Source organism: Delphinapterus leucas, chromosome 9 (assembly GCF_059928025.1).
Source record: "Delphinapterus leucas isolate spDelLeu-1000000601 "Yukka" chromosome 9, BTC_Dleu_Yukka2, whole genome shotgun sequence".
Classification (NCBI taxonomy): domain Eukaryota; kingdom Metazoa; phylum Chordata; class Mammalia; order Artiodactyla; family Monodontidae; genus Delphinapterus; species Delphinapterus leucas.
In genome coordinates this window covers 65,399,370-65,415,047 of record NC_143137.1, presented here as the reverse complement: position 1 = coordinate 65,415,047, position 15,678 = coordinate 65,399,370, and the positions used below count along the sequence as shown (strand labels likewise).

The 15,678-nt window shown below is 37.3% G+C and overlaps 1 protein-coding gene across 2 annotated transcripts in view; it reads right to left on the bottom strand.

Annotated features, from left to right (window-relative positions):
- SCIN (scinderin) overlaps positions 1–15,678 on the bottom strand; it is an 82,091-nt gene that overhangs the window by 53,411 nt on the left and 13,002 nt on the right. For both annotated transcript variants that reach the window (XM_022587220.3, XM_022587211.2), the window contains one exon: positions 1,400–1,549. In XM_022587220.3, coding sequence (XP_022442928.2) covers positions 1,400–1,549 — 150 coding nt within the window. The remainder of the gene's footprint in view (positions 1–1,399; positions 1,550–15,678) is intronic.

Below are 15,678 nucleotides of genomic sequence, written 5' to 3'. Positions count from 1 at the left end.
TTCTAATTATAAAAGGAATACACATCCATTATAATAAATTTTGAAAACACAAAGACAAATGAAGAAGAAAATAACAAGAAGCCATATCCCCAGAGTCAAAGCCATATATTGGTGGTGTTGGTAATATTTCAGCATATTTCTTTCCAGATATAAATGTATATATGAATATATAGCTATATAATGTAAACTTAAATATTAAGATAATAGTACCTAAAATCTTATAGCCTGCCTTTTCTCTTAGCATTGTACCGTGATCATCTTCCCATTGAATTAAAATTATTTCTAAAACATCATTAATGTGAAAGTCTGTGTTTAGTGGTTATTAAAGTAATAAAGTTTAAACACATTATAATCAATAAAATGATCTCATTATATAATTTTCGATTGCTGGATTATGTAGGCTAGCATCGTATCAGGTAACTCTAATGCATTAAATTGCTCTAAATAAAAAATATTAAAAATATATGTTTACAGGATTGTCTTTAGAAAAATTTAAGCGCCCAATGGCTAAAATCATTGGGGGGAAATGCATAATATCCCAGGAAATTAGAGAAAGGAAAACTCAAAGAGATACCTCCTGCTACTATTACATGTGGGAAGATTCAAAAAGGTACAACAGGATATCCTGACAGTGCTCTGTAAAGTCATGAAGGAACACAGTGCTTGGTCAAGGAAGCAGCAACTGGTACAAACATTTAGTGCCTGGCTCATGTAGGAATTCAATAAATATTTGTTGAATGAATAAATGGGAATCAATTTACCAATGTGTATCTAGACACCTGAATATGATTATACCCTTTGACTGATAATCTTACTTAAGGGAATATATACCATATATACACTTGGTCACAAGTAAATGTCCGGGACTTGTATGTTGATTAAGTAAATGACAGAGGTATAAAGAGCCGTACAGACAATTCATACTGATTTAACAACTATACTAAAATTATGTCTTGCCTATACTGTAACTCTTAGTTTAAAATGATTCAAGTATTTAAAATATTGGTGTATTTAATCTCTTGGTATAAGATTTTATTTCATTCTTTTAATGAAATAATTGTTAATTTTAAAATTGAAGAAAATCACTGCGTTAAAAAAAATTTGAGAAGCCCAGATGAAAAAACTATTATGTTTCTTCCAAAATATTTTCTTATAGTCAATCTCAAAGGTTTTGCCCACCTATTTGTCCTTGAATATCACAGAAGACAGGCACAAGACTTCCTTTGATAGTCATCCCAATGGTGGGAGAAAACAGTCATGATGTTCTATTTTCCTAATACCATGACTTATAAAACCCTGATACTTCCTCTTACCTAACCTTAGCCTAAGTATTAAGAAGTTATTAAATCTAACACACACACTAACACACACAAAACTTAGAGTGGCAAGCTTTCAATACCTTTATAAGCTCTGAGGGTTCATGCCCTTCTTCCACCACAATTAGTTGAGCTCTTCCTTTCCTTTCATTGTCCCGAATGCCAATGGCAACCTGGCTGGCCTTCAGACGCTCATATTTGTTGCAAGAGGATCCACACCACTGGTAAATTTCCTAAAAGAAAAAGACAGATCTTTTGACCCCAGGAATACGTGGAGGACATTCAGTCCTGGTGTAATACACACTGTAATTAATTAGGAGAAAAACAAAAAGGTCTAAAAAATTAAATTAAATTGATCTATTGTTGAGGTATATATAATTTTATATATTTAATTTATACCTCATTCTGTATCCTGTTGCTTTCAGTTAGCATTATAAAGTAAGCATTTTTAAACATGGAAAATATAAATATATACTTCAGCATTCTGTGTATATAATCCACTAAGTATAATTTATAAAAGTAAATTTATATAAATTATTTAAATTTAGAATAATAAATCTAACGTATTTCAGATAGTCAAGAATCTGTTATAGTAGAAATATCCTCTTGATGATCGTAAAACATGACCTATCTCTTTTGTAAAGCAATTTAACAATTCTTACCAAGAATCATAAAAAGAGTTAAAACTCTGACCCAGTAATATCACTATCTGGAATTTATTTTAATAAATTATTCATAAAGAAGAGAAAACAACACATGTATAAGGGTTTTCACTGATGTGATTATATTAGTGAGGCATTGGGAAGACATTAAATGTTCAACAATAGGATTACAGTAATATAAATTATGATATATAGAAAAAATACTTAAACATCAAAATTATACTTTAACAGAAATTTAGAAAAACAGAAAGAGCAGTTTGATATATTGTAAATTATATACATTAGTTGCCACTTAGATTAAAATATATATTTTAGACTTAGGTACAGTGTTCAGAAAGTATACAGTAACATGTAAAATAATAAAATGTCATTTTCTCAATTAAATGTGGTTTAACAAAAGAAAGAAAGAAATGTAATGGTACCCAGGCCTGGTAGGATGTGGGAGTGGGTATTATCACACACTATTTGGGTGGTAGATACTGACACAGGCTTTTTTTGAGGGCACTTTGGTGTCATACCAAAAAATTATATATGATTTTAAAATCAGGAAATTCCATTTCTAGGAATCTATTTTATAGAACTATTCAAACATGGGATGCAAAAACAAAGAAACAAACAAAACAAACACAAATGCCCATCAATAGGGAGATGGCCATATAAATGTCATTATGTGGATACTATAGACTATTCTTCAGTGGTAAGAAATTGAGGACAATGTTTAAACACCAATGTTAAAAATATCCAGGTATTTCATAAATAACATAAAGCCGCAGAATAATATAGCTCCATTAAAGTACAGAAACAAAAATATAAGCTCTGTTTCTGTCTTTGCAGAAAAAGATTTTTAAAGATACACAGTATCTTTAATACATGGGAAGGGGCATGTATTTGCAGAAAGAAAGCCTTCAGTTTTTGCTGTATCTAAATCAGTGTTTTTTCCTTTTCTTTTTTAAATGTCACTCACATTTATTAGCTGCCTATTAGGAGCTAGATGTTGGGAATAAAGAGATGAATGAGCGAAAACTAGCAAGGAGAGACTGACATGTGGACAACTAATGCTAATAATATGTTTGTACAACACTTAGTTTTCAAAACGTTTCCACACATACTTCCCGTAGTCAATCCGGAGAGGGGGTTGCTTTGTGGTTATTGCTTTGTGGTTAAGTACAATATAAAGGAGACAGACCAGCAGCCACTTTCTATGTGGCTTTATGTTTGCAATTTTTAAAAGAGGAAATAAATTAATAACAGCAAATAAAAGGGCACCCCAAAATTCAGAGACACAGGCTCTTTTCTTTAATCACAAGACATTTCCAGTCCAGAGTCATTTCTCCATTCAAAAATAGTTCACTGATTACCTGAAATTGGGCAGGATCCCTCTCCCTGGGGGCACAACCTGAAAGCACACAGGCTGGCAACAGTCCCTCTGTCCCCTTAAACCGGCCCCCCACTCCCATGATCCTGCTTCACCTTTTCCACATTCCTCTTCAAGAATAAAATATAAGTCTTAGGAATTCAAGCCTTTATAAGAAGTAAAAGAAAAAGAGACTGTGCTTTGCAATTCCTTTCATTTTAGAATCTAATTTAGTTATTCAACATTGTTAAGGGGTGTTTCTTTTCTGTTTTTCAGAGAATTGCGTGCCGCTATTGTTTCCGCTCTAACCTCTTTTCTATACCTGGGCATCTGAACATGAGGCTCACATTTGAATACCAGGCCCAGACGAACAGTTACAAAGAGTGAAAATAAATGGTTCCCAACGAACGATCAGCTAACATCTAATCACTGAGCATTAAAATCAGGTGGTGGAGTAAGATGGTGATTTTTTTTTTTTTTTTTTTAAAAATGGATACCTGAGCCTACCCTTCGGGACTCTCAGGTGGGTTCTGGGCAGCCACATTTATTGAATGCTCCCTAGATGATTCTAAGCATTAAACCAAGGCTGAGAAGCTCTGCTGGTCCCCGGGAGCACCCGTTGCATCAGGCAGGTGTTACAGGGAATCTGTAATTTCTAGTTACCCAAGGCAGCCAAGCAGGCTACTCTGCCAGTGCACTTAGGCTCTTAGCCTAGGTTCCTTTTCTACCTTATTCCATGACATTTTGCAAATGATTCTTTTCTTAGTAGATCTGAGAAAGCAAACTTCCAATTTTTACATAACAATGAAATATAGGAAGTGGATCAGAAGTTAGCTCTCTAGATATCTCAGGCTTGTAAACAACTTTCATTACTGATTTGCTCTGTATATTTATATTCATCTAATAGATGTTTATATTCTCCCTACCTTAGCTGTATAAATGGCCTCTCATCCACTTCAAAGAGATTATATAAAATCACACTAAATTTTTTTTTAACATCTTTATTGGGGTAAAATTGCTTTACAATGGTGTGTTAGTTTCTGCTGTATAACAAAGTGAATCAGCTACACATATACATATATCCCCATATCCCCTCCCTCTTGCGTCTGCCTCCCACCCTCTCTATCCCACCCATCTAGGTGGTCACAAAGCACTGAGCTGATCTCCCTGGGCTATGCAGCTGCTTCCCAATACCTATCTATTTTACATTTGGTAGTGTATATATGTCCTTGCCACTCTCTCACTTCGTCCCAGCTTACCCTTCCCCCTCCCCACGTCCTCAAGTCCATTCTCTATGTCTGCATCTCTATTCCTGTCCTGCCCCTAGGCTCTTCAGAACCTTTTCTTCTTTTTTTTTTTTTTAGACACCATATATATATGTGTTAGCATACGATATTTGTTTTTCTCTTTCTGACTTACTTCACTCTGTATGACAGACTCTAGGTACATCCAACTCACTACAAATAACTCAATTTCGTTTCTTTTTATGGCTGACTAATATTCCATTGTATATATGTGCCACATCTTCTTTATCCACTCATCTGTCTTGGACACTTAGGTTGCTTCCATGTCCTGGCCATTGTAAATAGAGCTGCAATGAACATTGTGGAACATGACTCTTTTTGAATTATGGTTTTCTTAGGGTATATGCCCAGTAGTGGGACTGCTGGGTCATATGGTAGTTCTATTTTTAGTTTTTTAAGGAACCTCCATACTGTTCTCCATAGTGGCTGTATCAATTTACATTCCCACCAACAGTGCAAGAGGGTTCCTTTTTCTACACACCCTCTCCAGCATTTATTGTTTGTAGGTTTTTTGATGATGGCCATTCTGACTGGTGTGAGGTGATACTTCATTGTAGTTTTGATTTGCATTTCTCTAATGATTAGTGAAAATCACACTAAATTTTATTAGTATCTGTAAAGCATTAAGGAAGTCTGGTAAAATGTGTTTAAAAAGAATTATAGCTAATGATAATTTTCTAAATATAATTATTATTTAACATAGAATTTTACAATATTCTTTGGATCCCAAAATATTTTCCATGATATTACTTTGGGTTGGGAGTCTTATGTGCAGTATCAATTCACAGATAAATTTAGTTGTAGAAAATATTCCTCACCATTGCTTAGAGACCAGTTTCAACCTTTAAAATAGCAAAAACATATCTAGGAAATACTCATAAAAATAATAAAACTTTTAATAGTGAAGTTTTCCTTTTAATTCAAAGATGACTAAATCACTAAAGAAAGTGTTACCAAAAAAATTTTCTTACTGAGCATGAAAATTTATGTTTTGTGTTATGCTTACTCTTTCATTACTTTCACCTTATTTTGTGCTATTTCTATAAGTGACATATTATCTTATTTACTAGACTTAATTTTCAGTGGTTAACTCAGACAAGAAATGCAATAGAATGTGGACTTTAATTTTACATTGCTAAAAGCCAAAACCGTTTAAAAAATTAATTAAAAAACCCTTTTCATTCAATGCTAATTACTTTTTATACAAATATAGTTTGTTCAATAATGGTAGCAGTGGGGCTTCCCTGGTGGCGCAGTGGTTGAGAATCTGCCTGCCAATGCAGGGGACACGGGTTCGAGCCCTGGTCTGGGAGGATCCCACATGCCACGGAGCGGCTGGGCCCGTGAGCCACAACTGCTGAGCCTGCGCGTCTGGAGCCTGTGCTCCGCAACAAGAGAGGCCACGATGGTGAGAGGCCCACGCACCGTGATGAAGAGTGGCCTCCGCTTGCCACAACTAGAGAAAGCCCTCGCACAGAAACGAAGACCCAACACAGCAAAAATAAATAAATAAATAAATAAACTCCTACCCCCAACATCTAAAAAAAAAAAAAATCAACAGTACCTCAATCCAAATTAAAAAAAAAAAAAATAATGGTAGCAGTACATTAAAACATGTATTAAATTTTAAACAGAATTTGAGCAATTCATTAAATTTGAGCAATTTATATTCCACCACGTGTAGATGATGTGTTTAAGACATCTTATTTTAACAGAGCTGTACAGTGATGACATGAATGTGTGTAGTACTATTAATAAACTGTGTTAGCCCAACACTTACTCTATTCAGAGGTAGTTGGTTAAGACTATTCACCACTGCGGGCACAAGGAAACTTTGTACTCAATCGGCCCCATGCTTGAAAAACTCTCCTATAATGCAACTTAACCTTTTTTTTAGAGGGCATGGGCTGAAAAAAAGAAATTCTGCATAGAGCTAAAAGATGTCTGAATTGATATGATAGGTTGATATGTATTATTACAACCAGAAAAAGTTTTCATTATAATTTAAATTGTTTTATTTGTAATACTTTAATGGGATTTAGATGAAAAACCTTTTGTAAATGTGATTTAAGTGTACTAGACACTGAAAATTGTAGAACAAACATGGTTTCAGAGGCAACTATTTTACCTTCTAAGATCCTAAGGGATTTAACAGCTCAACACTAAATGTCATGTTTGGGGAGGGAGGGAAGGATATAAAAACTCCCTGTAAATATGGAAATATCCATTCAATTTAGAATGAAGTCCACTTAAATTTTGGCTGAAATTTGCTGACGTACATGTTGCCCACGAACATCCTCTAGTAGAAGTTTGTGAAACTATAATTAACTCAATGTACAAACTATTAAAGGAAAACAAAATCACTCTGGATAGTTTGAAAAGGAAAAAAAAAGGGAGTAAAGAGAAACTGTTACTGGCAATTAGTTCGGACCACCAAGTAACAAGAAATCAAAACAAATGAGTGATATTCATAGAAACAACCACACTGGGGGCAGACCTAGAGGTTTCTAAAATTTCCTTTAAACTACATGGTCAGAGTTAACAAGTCAAACATCAAAGGGCAGCCAAACCTCATTTGGGGGCAGGAAATAAGCGCAGAAATAAAACAATGGTCAATGATGCCCTTGAAGGGAGGCAAGATTAAAAGAGACCCCCAAACAGCCATGTGATGGTGACTCATAACATGGGCAAATAATTCAGATGGAATTGCTGCTCTTTTGTCCTTTTCTAACTTTTTTATTCTAAATACATCTAAAAGTTTATAAAACGGGTGGGGGCAGACTTCTTTCTCTCCCTTGCTTCCACTGGCTTTATTTTTCCTGTGTTTAGTTTTCCCTTAGATCTAGTTAACCAAATATAGAAGTTCATTCAGATACCCCTCTAGGCTGGAGATTCTCCAAAAACTGCTTAACAGCCACTATGGAGAACAGTATGGAAGTTCCTTAAAAAACTAAAAATAGAACTACCATATGACCCAGCAGTCCCACTACTGGGCATATACCCTAAGAAAACCATAATTCAAAAAGAGTCATGTACCACAATGTTCATTGCAGCTCTATTTACAATGGCCAGGACATGGAAGCAACCTAAGTGTCCAAGACAGATGAATGGATAAAGAAGATGTGGCACATATATACAATGGAACATTACTCAGCCATAAAAAGAAACGAAATTGAGTTATTTGTAGTGAGTTGGATGAATGTAGAGTCTGTCATACAGAGTGAAGTAAGTCAGAAAGAGAAAAATACTGTATGCTAACACATATATACAGCATCTTAAAAAGAAAAAAAAGGTTCTGAAGAACCTAGGGGCAGGACAGGAATAAAGATGCAGACGTGGAGAATGAACTTGAGGACACGGGGAGGGGGAAGGGTAAGCTGGGATGAAGTGAGAGAGTGGCATGGACATATATACACTACCAAATGTAAAATAGATAGCTAGCGGGAAGCAGCTGCATAGCACAGGGAGATCAGCTCGGTGCTTTGTGACCACCTAGAGGGGTGGGATAGGGAGGGTGGGAGGGAGGGAGACACAAGAGGGAGGAGATATGGCGATATATGTATATGTATAGCAGATTCACTTTGTTATAAAGCAGAAACTAACACACCATTGTAAAGCAATTATACTCCAATAATGGGGTGTGTGTATATGTATGGCTGATTCGCTTTGTTGTAGGGCGGAGGCTAGCACACCATTGTGGAGCAATTGTACTCCAATAAAGATGTTAAAAAAAAAAGATGTTAAAAAAATGATAATGTCTTCTGCAATACTTCTAGGACCTACCTTCTTTAACTTTAAAACATGACTTTTTTTAGTTTTTGATAAACAAATATTTATTTACATTCTATTTTGTTGTTGTTTAAAGCCAAGCCAACTCAATATCCTTCAATGACATGTATACGTGTTCTAAAAAACATCTCTGACTGAAGGATGTAAGTTGGATGCAGAGGGTGTTTATGGTTACTGAAGGCAGGGCGACCAGAAAGGAAGGAGTTATATGTGAGGTAAGACAAAGCAGTGGTGATGGAGAAGAGGAGAAGGATACAGGGATTTATAAGGTTAAAGCCTACAGGGTCGGTCAACCATGCCTTTGGATGGGTACTAGAGGACCGGGAATGGGGGAAATGACTTGGACAAATCTAGCTTGGCTGTGGCAGTGATGCCACTTACTGGGAACAGGTGACAGCTTTTGGAGCATTCTTTTTCTAGCAAGAGAAGGTGAAATTGGGTTCTCTGTACTAGTCAAAGTATTTGGCAAATCATATATATTTATTTTTCAAAAATAATTTCTTCCAGCCACAGAAGTAGGTGATTCAACTATTTTTAACTAACTTACTGGTTCTTCGAACATATGATTGTGAATTTCCCAGCACCATTAGACATTTCCCATATTGAAATAGGGACGTTCACTGTACAATATAATAATCTGGGGGTAGAGCTTAAAAAGAACCTACACCAAGACTTCCCTGGCGGTCCAGTGGTTAAGACTCCACACTTCCAATGCAGGGGGCATGGGTTCAACCCCTGGTTGGGGAACTAAGATCCTACATGCCTCACAGCCTGGCCAAAAGAAAAACCACCCTACACAAAAGGCCCGTCTCAAAACCTTAAAATCAGAATCTTCAGGAGTCAAATCACAGGCATCAGTATTTTTAAAACCTCTTCTAAATGACGCCAGTGTGAAACCATGATTGAGAATTAAAATATAACTCCTAATACCTTGAGAGCCGTCTTTCCTAGGGCCCTCATCCATTCTCCAGTTACAGCCTGTGTGTAGCTCCATTCCAGCACTTCTCACATTCTACCTGGTCATACTCTGACTTGTGTATGTGTTTCTCTCTCTCACCACTTCATGGCACCTGGAGGCCAAAGGCTACCTGGTTTTCATCTTTACACTCCAAGCACCCAGCACTTTACACTAAGCACACACTAAATGCCATTCATCCATACTTTTATTACAGGGTAAATATCAGAGATTTAAAATTAGGTTTATCTTTCCCATTATCTTTATTTTGTGGCCTGAAGGCTCTTCCCAGTAAATCTAGTGGGATGCATTACTTTGGAGTAAGTACAAATTTATCCAGAACAAAGAAGATATTGCTCAGCTCTCAGTTTTAAAATAAGCCTTCTTAAGTCATAGTAGAGACAAAAGTCTGAAAGACAACATAGTTTTAATTTAAAAGAACCTTGATTTTCCTAGAGTTAAGTGTTCTGCAGGGGAGGATTGAGGATGTGGTCTAGAAAGTTGGTTTTGCATATCGAGAGCCACAGTCTTGGCCTCAGGGGCCATTGTGTATTGAAGAAACCACGGAGAAGGCAACAGTGTGAAATGGTATAAGCCTAGTTTGTCTGATCCAAGAAAAGTAGGTGATTACAAGGGAACCAGGAAACTTGATCAGGTGCAATCAATTTTTGAGAAGAGCTCGGTAAATGTCTACTCCTACTTATCTGTCATACATTCATCCATGATCCCAAGCATTAGAGCAGAAACAACTCTGGTCAGTGTCCAGGCAGTTGGACCAAAGGGTACTGGTAACGTTTTGGATATACTGCCCCCACAACTCCAGTGTGGCATGGGAAAAACTAAGTAGAGTTCCTGAGGGCAGATGCAGTAGTGGCTGATAGAACCAGAAAGGGTCTTGCAGCAGATATGTGGGCATCTCAGAAGACCAAAATGAGGCCATGAATATTTTCCAGCAAGTGTCTTAGGACAGAGGCCAAAGCCCAGAGCTCAAGATTCAATGAAATAGTGATTCCTCAATGAAGCTTAGAGAGGAGGGAGGCTGAAGACTGAAAACCAGACTCATGCTTCCATTCTCAACCCTGTCCCCTATCCCAGGCAATAATATTACATATGCATCCTCTGGGATGGGGAAGGGTGTGGGTGGGATAATCTGATTTTCTTTAATGACAAACAAAATTCACCTTAATAAGGCAAGACACTTTTAACCTTCCTGTGGAAATAGAAGGTTGACAATAAAACAAGGTTGAGTTATAGATTGAAAAAAAAATTGCATCTCTATACACATGACTGTATTTGAGACTGTGTGCTTTAAGCTGGACAGATAGACATTTGTTGAAATGTTTGCTGAGTGACTGTAAGTTCTGGGCCATAGACTAGGAACAAAGAGAGTGAGTGAGGCTAATAAGTGAATGCGCAGGCAGTGTGGAAAGTGCTGAGAGGCAAGTCTCAGCATGGTGATAGGAAAGTTAAGAGCATGCCCAACTCTACAAGGTGTGACATGGGACAGGACAAGGAGGAGAGGGGAATTAGTGAACACATTATAAAGAAGGCAATCTGAGTTGAATTTGAGGGTGAGATGATATTGGATGCTCGGCAGAGAAAGGTGAGTAGAAGAGGAGAGTATTCTAAGCAAAGGAAACCTGCAAAAAAGCAAAAGCATGGCGACTTGAGGGAAAGTGTAAGGCACAGGGTCCTGAGACAGTACTGTGATGATGAAGAGGACAGGAAGCATTCAAGGGACACTTAGAAGGAAAAATAGACTGAGTGTGATTGATTGCATGTGCAGCACTTGGGAGAAGTTGTCAGGATGTCTCCTGGATCTTGGGTTTGAGGGCCTGAGTGAGCAGTGGTTCTATTCACAAGAAAAGGACAAGAGGAGAAATCATTTTGGAATGAGAGGGTGAAACTGATGAGCTCTGTTTTTCGATTTATCAAGTCTGAGGTTCTCATGATATACACAAGCTGAAATATCTCGGAGGCAATCTGAAATACTGACAGAGAGCTCACGCAAGAGGTCTGAGCTGGACTATAATGCTGAGATTTACTAGGGGGTGAGCAGTTGAAGCTCTGGGTAAGGATGAGTTTGCTCAGGAAGAATGTATAAAGAAAAGACAATGATCAAAAGTAGAATCCTTAAAAAAGCAACAACTTGTGGCGGTGGGCAGACCATGTGAACAATGAGAAAGAGTGGCTTGAAAGGGAGGAGAAACAGGAAGCCAGGGAAGAAGTGAGACTGAAGGAAAAGGGAATAGTCAAGTGTCAACTGAGCACAGGGGCAAGTGGAAAATGATCAGTGGCCACTGGATTTAGCAGATGCTAAATCAGAAGATGCTCATCAGAAGAATAGTTTCAAAGAAATGGTGGTAGTGAAAGTCAGAAGACGTGGGTTGAAGGCCAACTGGTCAATGAGGAAGTGTAGGCTGCTTTTTCAAAGCAGCATGACTGACTATGAGAGAGGGCGGGATAGATTACAAATAGCAAAGGCAGTAGGGCAATGCTGCATAACTGACCAAACAAGTTAACAAGGAAACAGAACATGCAGAACACCACGATTAAAAACTCACCACAGGTTCCTATTCCTGTGAAACATAATTCTCCACTAGTGGCTGGCTCTGACATGTATTTCTAAAAGAGTTAACACCATATCCCAAACTCTAAGAATATGGGCTCTTTTCATTATCATTCACTTCTGGGGTTACTGATGCTTTGTTGAAATATTGAGATATAATTTTATTAATTTCTATATATTCCTCATATCTTTAAAAATAGTGGAAAGTAATGATTTATAAATTCACCAACATTAAAATATATATTTCAAAATCATTTTCCAACAATTCAGTAAATTCCAAATTGCTGAAGTCTAGCCACATCCCATATTATTTTCTGAAAATACACTAAATATAAGACAACTTATCCAAGTCATCCTCTAAGATGTTGATGTTGTAATTAAATGAATAATTTTACAATCTCATGCTTTAGGTTGAAAAGGTTATGCTGTCATGTCTAGAGAATATTTACTGTGGTCTAAAATCCTACCACAGTAAATTTTTCTAAGGTATATGGCACATCACCTTAATACCAGTGATTGTTTATCATAAAAGGCTCACTTCCCTCAAACACAATCAAGATATGGGATTTAGGTTATATCCATAACCTTAGTGTTGGCCAGCTGGCTGTAGTTTGGTGACAGCTCTAGAGGTTCAACCTATCTTTTTCATACCTGGGTAATAAAACAAGATTGAAGAGATGGCATTGGCTTCCCTTTGTGCCCACTAAAGCAGAAAGCGGTCATGAAATAATTAACTCAGTAACTGTTATAAAAATACTATGATAAAGAAAATTTTGATTCCCTTCTTGGTTTACTGTGACACACCCTAAAAATAAAGTTCCCAAGGTAACTGCAAGATCTTATCACCTTTTAGAAACTTTTGGCGACATAACAACTGGTTAAAGGTTAATTACACAAACACAGATCATGTGGGTATTTGTTCTAAAGTACTTAGGAATCCAGGGCTTGATTCTTACTAGAATATCCCTGTGAGGTGTGGGAAAGTTCCACAACATAAGAGAAAATCAGCTTCAAGTATCTCTGCAACAAAATCATTCCAAAGGTCTCTAACCAACCATGAGAGCAGGAGATAACTTGAAATTCATTAAAGAAAATTAACTACATAAAATAAAGAAAATTTACTATTAAACAGGTGAATGTCCTCGAATCGTATTATAGAGACTCTGTCCCTATTACATGAGGCTGGATTTGTGGGGACTACTTCTATGCGCAGATATTACCTATGGGAAGAGAGCGTATGTTACTAGAGCTAGAATTGGTCTATCACAGCATTCAACTACCTAGCCCATTGTGGAAACTCAATACTTGTTCAACAAAATAATAAATAATTTCATTAATAACACTACTTTCAGTAGGTTCTAAGCCATATTAGACATAATCAATTCTGAATTCAGCAGATTCTGAAACTATTGCAAGACACTCTGTTATAGAGGCACATCATCTTCTATACTACCAAGTTCACTCAGTGGAATGAAAAGGATGTGACAGAAACAGAAACACCCAGGTCCTATCCCAGATCACCACTCAACCTGCATTAATGCAAGTGACTTCCTCACACCTTCTAAGGCATTTCTTCCTCTTGTGAAACTGGGATGGTGACTGCGATTTCCAGATATGACTGTGTGTCAGATGGGACTGAATTAGAGTCGGCTAATGTCAGCAGTGTCATTAGAAACCACAGTTAAGATGAAAAAAAAAGAAGGAAAAAGAAATAAGGAAGTTAAGGCTCCAAGAGGTTAATGACTTGCTCAGGACCAAAGAGCAGAGAGTTGGAAAGCTCAGTTGGATACTATTCATGACAAAGAGATTATTGCATTTGTAGAGCAATTGCATTACACATAAAATACTTCTTTTAGAAAAGAAACATTTTCAAGTAATGGCAGTGATGAATTACATTATCAGTGGGAAGTAGATAGGGGCCTCAAAGCTCATCTAATCAAATACCCGACTTTTATAGATGAGAACCTGAGATTACACTAAACTCGGATGAAAACTGAGGTCCACTTTCTCCATGAACAATACCACCTTACGTGTAAAATACTTTATAAATTATAAAGGGATAAAGGGCTATAAAATGTAAGTAGTTGAGGGAGACAATTATTGTGCATTGGCTTTGAGAGATTCTGAGTGCTGTTTTTGTAACTGCATGGTTTAATATACCTGATCATCTATTTGTATAAATTGTGGTTTTGGTTGCAGAGGAATGGAGAGAGAGACTAGTATCTGTTTTCTGCCTAGACCTGAAGGTTAGGACTTAAGCCTGGATAGGGGAACAGGTTAGCATCTACGGTTGAAAAGGATATTTCCATGAAATTCACTGTGAGATACAGGGCAAGAGTACTGCCATTTTGGGTGCAGACGTCTAAGTGTGACACTGGGAATTGTACTTTAGGCATTAATACCATAATTTCAACTGTGCACACAGCTGGTATAATCCAAGACAGTCGAATTATACATTAGCAGTAATAAAACTAGAGGTGTATCCTAACTTAGAGAACCCAAAGAAGTTTATAATTTGTGTCATTTTCCAAACTATTTATAACCTTAGCATATTTAATCTCTATGCTGTTGCCAGATTAATATTGCTCAAACTGAACTTTGTGTAGCTGCATTTTTAAAATCCTCAGTGTCCCCTCTATATATATATGAAATAAACTTTTTTGGCCTCTGTCTGATGCTCTTCCCCAAAATACTGCCCAAGGAGAGGCAGTAAAGCAAAAGGCTTAGGTGGGAATCAGACATATGCAGGGTCTAATCCTGGCCTCATTATTTACTGGCTGTGCCACCTTGAGCAAGTTCTATAGACAGTCCAAGCCTCATGCTAACTGAAGCAATAAGTCCCTGAACAATGCTTGACCTAGAAATGTTATGGATGATGATGGGAATGCTGATGTATGTGGTGTGATGAGAATTACGATCCCTAGAAGAAAAACGACAACATAAACGTGCTCTGTGCTTCTTGCCTTCTTTGCCTTTGCACGTGGGTTTTCAGTGGCAGGGAATACTTTTTTAGGTTTTTTAAAACCTTACAAAGTTTTAAAGACACAACTCAAATCCTGCCTACTAGAGTCTAGCACAAGACCTTGCAATAATACTTCTTTGTCATGATAATAATGAAAAGTATTCCTGACATTAAAGAGGCCTCTTTTCCTGGATGAAAAGTTAGATATTGCCCATCCAACTAAGAAGATACTTGACATTTGTACTTGTGCCTTTTCTTCTAATAATTCTGAGAAAATTAAAATGTGTGAAATAGGGACTTCCCTGGTGACGCAGTGAATAAGAATCCACCTGCCAATGCAGGGGACATGGGTTCCATCCCTGGTCGGGGAACAAAGATCCCACATGCTGCAGGGCAACTAAGCCCATGCGCCACAACTACTGAGCCTGCGCTCTAGAGCCCGAGTGCCACAACTACTGAAGCCCATGCGCCTAGAGCCCATGCTCCGCAACAAGAGAAGCCACCACAATGAGACGCCGACGCACTGCAACAAGGAGTAGCCCTGGCTGGCTGCAACTAGAGAAAGCCTGCGTGCAGCAACGAAGACCCAACACAGCCAAAAATAAATAAAATTAAATCTTAAAAAAAAAAAAGTGTGAAATAGTATTATGTGTGTGGATGTAAGGGATATATTAATATTTGTTAAAATATTTTCCCAAAACTCTTCAGGCAGGCTGTTTAGACTAATCCTATGTCAATTTTAAATTCTAGACTCTTTGCTTCCTGGG